Source organism: Python bivittatus, unplaced genomic scaffold (assembly GCF_059951505.1).
Source record: "Python bivittatus isolate LINGU-HERP-01145 unplaced genomic scaffold, Pbiv_v1 ctg000610_np1212, whole genome shotgun sequence".
Lineage (NCBI taxonomy): Eukaryota > Metazoa > Chordata > Lepidosauria > Squamata > Pythonidae > Python > Python bivittatus.
Window position 1 is genome coordinate 59,609,142 of NW_028277088.1, and position 11,582 is coordinate 59,620,723.

At 38.0% G+C, this 11,582-nt stretch overlaps 2 protein-coding genes across 2 annotated transcripts; one reads left to right on the forward strand and one right to left on the reverse strand.

Moving 5' to 3' along the window:
• Nucleotides 1–1,180: 1,180 nt before the first annotated feature.
• On the reverse strand, nt 1,181–6,089 carry SEC61B (SEC61 translocon subunit beta). The gene is made up of 4 exons (XM_007441359.4): nt 5,953–6,089; nt 5,756–5,853; nt 4,916–5,017; nt 1,181–1,506 (listed from the first exon to the last, which is right to left on the reverse strand). Exons 1-4 carry the CDS (start codon nt 5,953–5,955, stop codon nt 1,419–1,421), a joined length of 291 nt encoding a protein of 96 aa, XP_007441421.1. The 5' UTR covers nt 5,956–6,089; the 3' UTR covers nt 1,181–1,418.
• Nucleotides 6,090–6,226: 137 nt separating this feature from the next.
• On the forward strand, nt 6,227–11,345 carry ALG2 (ALG2 alpha-1,3/1,6-mannosyltransferase). Its single transcript, XM_007441360.4, has 2 exons — nt 6,227–6,708; nt 10,204–11,345. Exons 1-2 carry the CDS (start codon nt 6,361–6,363, stop codon nt 11,104–11,106), a joined length of 1,251 nt encoding a protein of 416 aa, XP_007441422.1. The 5' UTR covers nt 6,227–6,360; the 3' UTR covers nt 11,107–11,345.
• The last annotated feature ends 237 nt before the right edge of the window (nt 11,346–11,582 follow it).

Genomic DNA, 11,582 nt, shown 5'->3' on the forward strand with positions numbered 1-11,582 from the left:
ATAGAACCATGAGCCCACTTGGTAGCCTTCTCTGATTTAAGGCTACTCAGTATCACATCAGTATCTACTTTAGACATTTTATTTTGACCCACCTGTCTGTCATATTATGATCTTAAAACTGAGTAGCCTGAAAATTCCACATCCATAGGTTGATGGTCACTTTCTCTTCTCAGATAAACAAGAATTTCATAAAAAAAGATTAGCCTTGCTTTTGGATGCACAGATGAGGTCCAACACACTACTTGAATAGCCTGAGTGGAAATTAAATGTGTATACATAGATACTATGTTTGCTTCCCAGTATCTAAAGGTTACATTTAAAAATCAGAGATACTAAATAGAGACTGGCAATATTATTTTTCGTATCTCTTGAGGACCAATGCAGATTATTATGAAAAAAAATTCATCTGGCAGTCGTCCATGTCAGGAAAGATCATGAAGGGCATTAAAAGGCAGTTATTTCTGCCAACAACCATTCTAAGTGCATCTGGTAATCAGCATTATAATAGCAGGATGAGTTTGGTGGAACATAAACATTTACCAACACCTGCTGCATCCCAGTTCAGGATTTTGGTAATTGAATTTGACAGCCAATATATAGGGCAATGTATCTTCTTTGTATAATTTTTCACCCTACCATTGCAATTCTTCCTTAACAAGAATACATAGGCCCTCAAAGGCACACCTTTTGTACTTTAGTTTTTGGGTGGAAGTGTGCCAACATCAAAATCCAAGTAATTGTATGTGACCATCTTCCCCTACTAACCAAGTTTCCTGTAAGGTTATTATCTTGATTCCATACAGATATTAAAGGCCAAATATCAGAAATCATGGCTATGAAACATTCAAGGCTTTGGGAGAAGAACCACAATCCTCTTAAGAAAGTGACCTATCTATTTAAACCTTCTGGATAATTTTGAAAGGATCTGCATGGTCATGCAACAGTAATCCTTACAGCTTTTGTACAGAATTATATACAATGGCCAGGCTATCATGGGAGAAAAGGAAAAGAAACTGGGGAGACTGGTAGGTTATAACAATTTTTCTTTTTTTAAAACTTAACACTTCAGGGGTATTTTGCTCTTAACAGTTGAGCTACACAGAATAATATTGCTAAATTGTACAGTGAAAGTGTTCTTACTGTCATCAAAACATGACATTCATAAAAGAGAAATACAGAGTTTCATTTGGTCATATTTTAATGATATTTAATGCAATTTAAGTGTACAGATGCAAACAGGATCTTCAACAGAAAAGAATCAAAAATCCTATTTAGCAAAGAGTTTAAAAGCAGAGAAATAAATCTCCTGCAACAGCTCCATCTAGAATACCCCATTCATTTTTCTTTAAGTAAAATCTGATGGGTATGTTCATTTGGTCCAAAATGTAATTTTAAAGTTGGCAGATAGGACATAAAGTCTATGAGCGTGTGTATTTGCCCCAGATGTGCAACATAAATACAGATGCGATAAAAAGAAGACTCATAACGAGAACTGGAACAGGGCCGCTGAAAATAAAAGAAAACAAGAGGCTTGTTAACCACAGGAATAGGCAAAATCAGGTTTCCGTAATAGTATGTAATTTTTACTTCAGAAGATTTGTTATCTTTTCATCTAATAAAAAACAATATAAAACATTTTAAATTACAAAACAATTAGGGATGTGCAAAATCTTCTGTATGTGAACAATTCCATCCATGAATCAGCTGGTTTCAGGTGGTCAGTGCCCCCCCGCAAAAAAAATGAACAAAAGGAAGTTGCGTTGCTTTGCTTTGGATATGGAGGGAAGAATGGGGAAAAGCCAAGGCTGAAATGCCTGTTTGGCAAGAACTTGGGCATATCATGGTAATGAGAGAAACACTGAAAAATTACAAAAGGGGAAGTTAGCTCCTTGCAAAGCCTTTGTGGCATTCATGTGCACCATAGAGGATTCACCATCATTTGGTATGTGGACACTGGTAGCAGCAGCAGCCAGGAGAGAAAGTGCTGGGAAGACTAGTGGTTGGCTGGTGGGCTATGCCTCACTGTTGTTGCTGAGTTCATCACAGTAAGGGATAGGCACACAGGCTGTGAAGAGTAAGTGGGGGAGGGATATGGCACATATCAACCTTGCCCTAGCCACCCTGAAAATTCACACTATAATTCCTCTGAGTTTTGTTTCAGCCAAAACCTGAAACAATCAAAACATCCTGGATTTCTTTTGTCAAACCACAGCTGATCCAAATTGGTTCAGCAAACTTCCAGAGCCTGATGGTTTGTTTTGGGTTCAACCACTCTAGGGCACAACCCTAGATATGTGTAATTCATATTGTATGGGTAAATTTAGGGACTTGGCTACAATGAGGCTTAAAGCAATTTAAGTAAGATTTGGTCAATTTTCAATTTATTATTGAGGATAAATATATCAATATTTACACAGAACTAAATGCACTTTTCCCATAAGGAATACTGCAGTATTTATTTCATTTGGGTTTGCCTCCTTATTGGAACTTTCTATCCAGTATATAAAGATAGCTTACTATCAGAAGACCTTGTGAACAAGTCTCAAGTTCTAAATTCAAGAGCTTAAGAAATCTCAAGATCTAGTTTTATCTGAGGTGGCAAAAGAAAGATGATTTTAAGGGTAAAGGGAGAATTAATCATAAGTATCAAAAGAAATAAGCAATCACCACATAAAATGTAGGAAAATGTTCACCAAGCTTTAAATAACAATAAACTTCAACTCTAAACTTCCACTCCTATATGCACTTACCTGGGAGTTCTATTGAACTAAGCTTTTCCTTATTGCTCTCCAGATGTGTTTTTATTAGAACTCCTATTATCCCTAGGTAACTATGGTCATTGGCTATAACAGGAGTTGCAGCTCAACTCAATTGGAGCATTTCCGGTTTGGAAAGATGTCTTAAAATGACTGGAACTTACTTCTAAATAAGCACTGTAGATATCTGCAGGAATGTTCTCTTACAGACTAAAGATTATTTGTATAAAAATAAGAAAAGGAGATAGTTCTGCAGGAGAAAGGACAGAAATGTACCAAAAGAAAGGGGAGGTTAAGAGTAGTTACAATTGTGATATTAAGTAGTGACAAAGTATTATTAAGAGAAAAGATTAGAACAGGTTATATTGAAATTTTACAATCTAACTTTAACGCCTCTGCCTTAATGATGTAAAAATGCCAATCAATATTTATGAATTATCCAAATGGCATTATATGCTTTATACAATACCTGAGAATCTTAGGCTCTTGAGAAAATGTAAATTGTAAAATTACATAAAAAGCAATATAAAATCACTACAGGTCTTCCTCCCACACCCAAGTACAACATAATTAACTTCATGCACACTGGAATAAAGGGGTCTTTACATTGTGTTTTATTTTAAAAAAAACCTGAAGTGGTAAAGTAACAAGAATTTTAGCTGCCACAAGTCTGAAGCCATGGAGAAGGCAGTGAGATATTTTTTCCTCTTTATGAAATAGAACAAACCAATGCATGTTTACAGAGGAACCTTACTGTTTAATTTACTCTTAGGTAAAAACCGCAAATTACACCAAAAATGCATAAAAAGCATAAACTATACCAAAACAAGTAGAAATCCTTTTGCTTTATACAATTTTTTAAAAATAGTAATTATTAAAAAGAGTTACAACTGATGCATTCTAGGTTATCTACTCATATGTTTAGTTTTTGATTATTTAATAAGGGAAAAAATTGTCGAAATAAGAAATACAAATTTTCTAGTAATATATTATTCAGAAAGTAAGTTTCCTGCAGTCAGAGTATTACAGAATTGCAGCATACTTGGATGTGAGTAGTACTGTGAAGTAGTTGAATCTAAAGCAAGCAATGGTGCTTCAAATCCAAATACTGTATATCCCTACATATGAGTGCTATAATGTCCATAATTACCAGAATAGTTGCTAAATTCTTGGATGAAGCACTCAAAAGTAAACAAAAACAAATCTCCTAATGAGTATGGCTTTCCCTTTGATTAATTTTCGGTATGTCACTGGGTGTTTTTGTAATTTTTTGTTCTTTTAATGCCAATAAAGGTTTTTTCGTTTGTTATACTTTGTATGTGTGTGCACTCTTCAGTCAGTCTTGACTCCTGGCGCTTGCCTGGATAAGTCCATGCAGTCATCTTGGCAAAATCTGGGGAAGGGGTTTGCCACTGCCTTCTTCCTAAGGCTGAGAGAGACTGGGCCAAAGTCACCCAACTGGCTTTGTGCCTAAGGCAGAATTAGAACTCATGGTCTCCCAGTTTCTAGCCTGGTGCCTTTAACCACCACACCAAACTGGCTGTCAGACACAGAATTTACTGTTCTGTAATGTTACAAACTGCTGGGCATCTTTTAAAACAATTGCGTAAGTAATCTTTAGTAGTATCTTCATATTGATTATGCACTGCACCAAAAGGTTTCTCAAGTGGTTGAAATGATGTTAAAAACTAGGAGACAATATCAGATACAAGTATCCAAATGTAAACCCCAGAAAGCTGTGGAACTATCACAATCCTATATCTTCCCATCTTATCCTGAAAAAATGAGCCAGAAAGATACTATGAACTGTGATACTGAAAGGTCAGGGAAAACCACTAATGTTAATCTCTCCTGCCAATACTTCGATGCATGTTATTCACTAGATTAATTGTTGCTGTTTCTACCACAAGTCAGACAAAGCAGAATGATCTGCACAATTCAGGCCTGTTGAAGCAAACACAACATCCACTACTCCAATACTTTATTTTCAAATGACTGATTTGAAACTCAGTGATCATGACAAAAGTCAAAGGACCTAAAACCATACTACAAAATGTTGTGGTTACAAATCGAATTACTCTTGAAGAAGAAGCAGTTTTACAAGAAAGAAGCACTCCACTAATAAATGACTCCATTATTGTCTTTATATTTTTACTTACACTTTGAGACCAGGGGAATCCTCTGTGTAAAATCTCCACATCCCTCCAGTACCTGCAGAAGTTGAACGACCTGCACTCCTTGTTCCACAACTCGCATTTTTCCTACAAGAGAAACCAGCAATCAAAATGTATCAAGAATAACCAAACATACAATGTTTATATTCACTGCATACTTCACTTTTGTATTGTTCAATATGCCTCAAAACCACAAGAATTTTATAGAAGCACTGTCTTGTGCCAAACCTAGATGGGGAACCTGCACCTTCTATATATTATTGAACTACAATTCTCAGCATAGTTCTTCACTGACCATGCTAGTAATGATTAATGGGAATTATACTTCCACAACATTAAGAGAACCACAGATCTACCATTTCTGTCTTCTAGCCACCTATAATGCTATGATATGTACAAATAAAAAATTAAGTGTTAAAGATGCTTTACGTAGCTTTATAAACAGGAACTGCAGTTTCTAAATCTCTTCAGCTTAATTATTACAGATATAACTACCGGGAAACACCCCATTGATGCAGATAATAAAGCAATGAATCAAGCTTCTTCACTACTCCATGATAACCTTTCTGGCAGCAAAAAATCCGGTTGGTCACTAGATAGCATCAAAGAGTTACTGAGAAGTCTAACTTTTTGCTACCATCTACTGTTCGTTCGGATTTTTGTAGCCTAGTTCTGGTGACCCCATAGTATGGTGTATTTTAAAGCATTCATTTACACAACTGTAATTTAAAGCGAATGAAAAGAAAGCCCTAACTGGTTATGAATCAAGTTTCTATAGCAGCATCGCTATTCATTTAATGATCAACAAGCTCCTTCTCTTCCTACCTCTGTCGTACTGTGGATCCTGTGGCACGCGGGGCTACTGCTTTGCTAGGGGAGCGACTAGAGGCACCCACGCTGGTGGCGCTAGGATTGGGACCCGGCTGAAAATTAAAGAAAGACAATTAAACCTAGATGCTTATGTACACGCGCGTACACAACGTCTCTTTACAACCGACCCTTCTCTCACCCCATTCGCTTACCATAGCAAAGGCGGCACACAGAGCACAAACCCCCTCAATTCACAGGACACGTCTCACCCTTCTTTCTAGCTGAAGAGAGGTCCTGGTTCCCTTCGACACAACAGGTCCCCGTCGGAGTAAGGTGGCTACTTCAGTGCCTGACTGAAATTCTTCTCATGAATCAAGGAAATGACCCGACTAGATCATCCCTTCTTTCCTTCAGCAAAAGCACTTGAGTTGAATTCTTTTAAATCGTTCCTGATAGTCCCTTCCTAACTCTATTATGTGAATGTGAAAGGGAACAGGCACTGCTTTAGGTTCTATTTTCAGAGGAACAAAGCTAAGGCTGAGGTGGCCATTTGAGTGATCCGGATATGTATGTTCTAGCCGTGCCCTGTACTGCGGAAGCTTGGGGTAAGGGGCGTCATCATGGCTGCTCCGGGGCCTAAGACTAATGACGAGGAGCGGCGAAAGGGACCGTCCGTTTTTTTTCTGCACCCGGATCTCGGCATCGGTGGGGCAGAGAGGCTGATAATAGATGCGGCTCTAGCGCTCCGCGCACGAGGCTGTCGTGTGCAAATTTGGACCCCGCGCTACGATTCCTCGCGGTGCTTCTCGGAGACGCGTCAGCTGGACATACGAATAGCGGGCGACTGGTTGCCGCGGAGCATCTTCGGAAGAGGCCTCGCGCTCTGCGCCGTACTGCGCATGATGTGGCTGGCTTTGCACGTGCTGCTGCTTAGCGGAGAGGAGTTCGAAGTCTTTGTTTGTGACCAGGTGTGTCGCGTGCTCGGATAGCCTGTTCTTGAGCTCCCCCCCCCCTTTATTACATTACATTCTGAAAATACCGATTTTATACAAAATCTTTGAATACTCGCAAGTCACAATATATTTAAACGGGCGCACGACTGCTATGCCTTCCCCCGCCCCCCCCCCCCATAACTCTCTGTAATTAAGTTCATTACTTCAGAGAGTGCAAGGAACAGATTTTCCCTTTTCTAATTTGGCTTCGTGCTATCCAGTCAGAATTGAGGCTCTAGGCCAGTCAGGTGTAACTTGGGCATGCTACTCTCTCACCTTGTAAACAATTTTATGTTTACTATTTTAGGATTATTTTTAAAAGGCATATTGAAATCAATTAAGTCACATTTCTGACATTACATTGAAGTGATTCTCACTGGTTCATACTCCACATTAAGGAAAAGTCACCTATTTAAAGAAATGATATGCCTTTGAACTTTTGTTGTTTTTTTTTAGCTTCACCTGTAGTGTGAGACTGCTGTTCATGATCCAAAATTGCTAGCTCAGAATTGGGCCAAAGGAGTGGTCATGAAAGCATTAAATTGGAGCTGTTTAGGTGCCTGAGGGAAATCCACCGTTCAGTTCAGGATCCACTTAAAGCATCCTAAGAAGGTGTCCACCATATGCTTGAACACATCCAATGAAGACCCACTACCTCCGTTGGTAATTGATTCCGCTGTTCCTATTGTTAGGAAGCTTTCACTAGCGTTCCACTGTATTCACTAGCATTCCATTCTATAAGATGTTAATAATTTATTAATTTATATGCCACCCAACTCCCAACAACTCTGATGGCTCACAACAATCAACAAAAAAAATTACAAAATCAATAAAACATAGAAGATAAAAGATAACAAATGAGATGAAGTGAGGGGTCTCACTTTCCCTCGACAAAGGCTGGGGTGAAAAGCCAGGTCCCTACAGCGTTTTTGAACAACAGCAGAGGGAGCCATCCAGATCTTGGGGGGAACCTTGTTCCAGAGGGCAAGCACTGCTACAGAGAAGCCCACTTCTGAGATACCAATAGATGACATTGTTTAATCAAAGGAATCTGGAGCACACCAACCCTGGTGCCAGGCAGATGCTATGGGAGACAGGAGGTCCCTCAAGTAAACAGGCCCTGTGCCATGGAGGGTTTTATAAGTAACAACCAGCATCTTGAATTGCAAAAGGGTTTTATAAGTAACAACCAGTGCAGCTTGCAAAAAATACGTGTTACATGGGCATACCGAGGCATGCCCATTAGTGCTCAGGCCGCTGCATTCTAGACCAGCTGAAGCTGGTCTAGGTGGTCTTCAAGGGCAGCCCCATGTCGAGCACCTTGTAGTAGTCAAGCTGCGAGGTGAGTGAATGTCTGAAGAGCCCCCCAATCTAGGAGATCTATAAATATTATTTATAGGACATTATTCCATGTTCTGCAGCTTCAGATATTAAAGAACATATTATAGCTTGCCTTTGGGACATCTGTTCAAATACTTCATAAGTGATCTATCCATACTCTTTTTATCAAAGTTATAACAGTTCTCTCACTCTTTCCAGTCCCCTGATTATTCTTGTGGCCATTCTTTTGTTTGGCTCCTTGTTAAAGTGTGGTGTTCAAAATCCTTTAAAAATTCTTTATGGTGCCAGTAGGCAAGATGGGAGTCTTACTAATGTAAAAAAGAGTTGTACTATTACTTCTTATGGTTTCGAAGATAGATAGATACTTCCTGGCTGTGCTCCTTTCTAGATTTTCATATAATGGTATGGTTGTAGCTGTAGTTTGCCATATCAGTATCTCAACATGGAATAATAATAATTGTCAATGGAACTGATAAATTTTGGAAGTTCTGTGCTCCTGACAAACAATGTACAGGTAGTCTTCACTTGACAACCATTCATTTAGTGACCGTTCGAAGTTACAGCAGCGCTGAACAAAGGGACTTAGAACCGGTCCTCACACTTACAACCATCGCAGAACCCCCGCAGGCACATGATCGTGATCCAGGCACTTGGCAACCAGCTCGCACGTACAGTGGTTGCAGCATCCCAGAGTCATGTGATCACCATTTGTGACATTCCCAGCCAGCTTCCAGCAAGCAAAATCAATGGGGAACTGCATGATTTGTTTAACGACCATGTAATTCGCTTAATGGCCATAGTGATTTGCTTAATGACCGCTGCAAAAAAGGTCATAAAATTGGGTACAACTCGTTTAACAACCGACCCACTTAACAAATTTTCTGGTCCCTATTGTGGTTATTAAGGGAGGACTACCTGTAGGTCAACAAGTTGATGGCTCCATTTGGCACACATTTGTTTCAGTCAATAAATATAGTGACTTTCCCTTTGTCTTCTTTTCAGGGCAAATCTCTTTCCTGCATAGATTCACCATCTTATCTCCTTAGGATTTTTTTTCTTCCCCGGAAGGCTTAAAGCATTCCATTACAATGTTATTTTAACTTGCTAAAATCCATTGCTACTAAAAGAGTAGCAGTGATACATAACAATATGTAATATGTTTTCAGTAGCTTTTTCCTAACACTTCTATGGGAGGATTCCCTCAAACTATTTAATGTTATTGAAATATTGCCATTCCACAGTCAGCTGCCAGTATAATTGTAATTGTGCTGGTATGTGATGTTTCATGTAACGCTGTATATTACTGTATCATGTCATGTCTGTCTCCATGGCAGAGGTAAAATCACCCATTAAGAGCTAAGGAGTATTTTCTCTAGATTGATATTCAGTATTATGGAACTATCTACCTTTAACCTGTACTAGATTGTCTATTTTAAAAAAAAAACTTGTAGATCTTTCTAGTGGAATATCTCTGGGTATATTTGTGAGGAGGTATGTCTGTAAACCAATCTTTCCCTTTTTGGAAAGTTATTATAATTGGATATCTGGAATGGGACTGTTACTTTCAAAAGCAATTCAAATGCATGCTCGCTCTTTGGGACGTTTTAGTAGGTCCTAAAGAAATAATTGCCCAATCATGGATTTTAATGTAACCAAAAGGGTTCTTTCTGTCCTTCATTTCTTGACATAAAACATATTCTTCCTATTGAGGGAAAAGAAAGGTTTCAAATATTACCACCTACACCAAGCCAGGGGTGGGGGGGGCTATTTAGACAAAATATGAAATGTCTCAAATAAACAAAGGAGACTAGCTGAGATTTACTTCTAATGTAAATGCAAAAGTCAGATTTTCTCTGACCTCAGAAAAGACAAACTACTGAACAAAATTATATTCCTTGGATTGCTAATAATATTATCTGACATTCCTGAGAAAACCAAATAAATTAATGATAACAATTTTGAATTAAATATCCACTGTGGAGATGATCAAGAGGGAAATCTTTTGAAAATTTAAGATAGAGAACTGCAACACATAATAAACAAAATCTTAACCACTGTTTTTTTTTTTTTCAACACATTAACTTTTTTTGTACATCCTCTTTCCACCCATTTTTTTTCTTCTCCCTCTAGGTGTCTGCATGCATTCCAATTCTACGTCTAGCCCGGACTCATAAGAAGGTTTTGTTTTACTGTCACTTTCCTGATCAGCTTTTGACTAAGAGGAAATCATTGCTTAAACGCATCTACAGAGCTCCACTGGATTGGTTAGAAGAGTATACAACTGGCATGGCTGACTGTATTCTTGTCAACAGTTACTTCACAGCAAACATTTTCAAACACACCTTCAAATCCTTGTGTCACATAAATCCAGAGGTCCTTTACCCCTCTTTGAATGTCAATACCTTTGATACCATTATTTCTGCAAATATTGCTAACATAGTTCCCTACAGGAAGAAATTCTTGTTTCTTTCCATCAATAGATATGAAAGGAAGAAAAATCTAATTTTGGCTTTGAAAGCATTACATGATCTTCGTGGTAGACTTGATGCTCAAAACTGGAGTGAAGTTCATCTGGTTTTAGCTGGTGGTTATGATGTGGCAGTTAATGAAAATGTTGAATACTTTGATGAATTGAAAGCACTCACTACAAAACTTCAGATTGATGAACATATCACGTTTCTAAGATCATTTTCTGATGAGCAGAAGATAGCTCTTCTTAGCAATTCTATATGTGTCCTGTATACCCCAAGTAATGAACACTTTGGTATAGTTCCCTTAGAGGCTATGTACATGAAGTGCCCAGTTATTGCCGTAAATTCAGGAGGACCTGTGGAATCAGTTGTAAATAATCAAACAGGTTTTTTGTGTGATCCTCTTCCAACCCAGTTTTCAGAAGCCATGGAGAAATTTATAAAAGATCCTAATTTAAAGAGGACAATGGGAGCTGCTGGGAGAATCAGAGTTTTAGAAAAGTTTTCATCAGAAGCATTCACTGAAAAGCTGTATCACTATGTCCTTAATTTAATACAATGAAATGAAATGCTACGTGATTTATTGGTTGGAAGTGCTTAGTTTTATATACATTCATTGGCATATATTATTGCTGCTGACTTGAAATCTTTATATGTGGTTCTGTCTTGACTATGAATATTATTCTATCTTTAAAATTGGGTCCTGGCATATAATGAAAATATTTGAAATTGTTTTCTGACATTTTGGATATTTGTCTTATACTGTTTGTTTTGAAAAATTAAACTATCAGTCTGAGCAAAGTTATTGCTACTGTTATTATTCCTACTACTACTTCTAGAGGCTACTCTTGAAACTGGTATGAAAAAGATGTTCAATTATGTCATATTCAGTAATCACTTGCTGTTTGTGACATTATCATATACATGTTTGTACAACATTGCAGTTGCAATTAATTTGGCTTTTTTTTCCTTAATATGATTTGGCAATTTAAATGAAATACCTCAAGAACTCAATAGATGTGGTAATGAAAGTTGTCT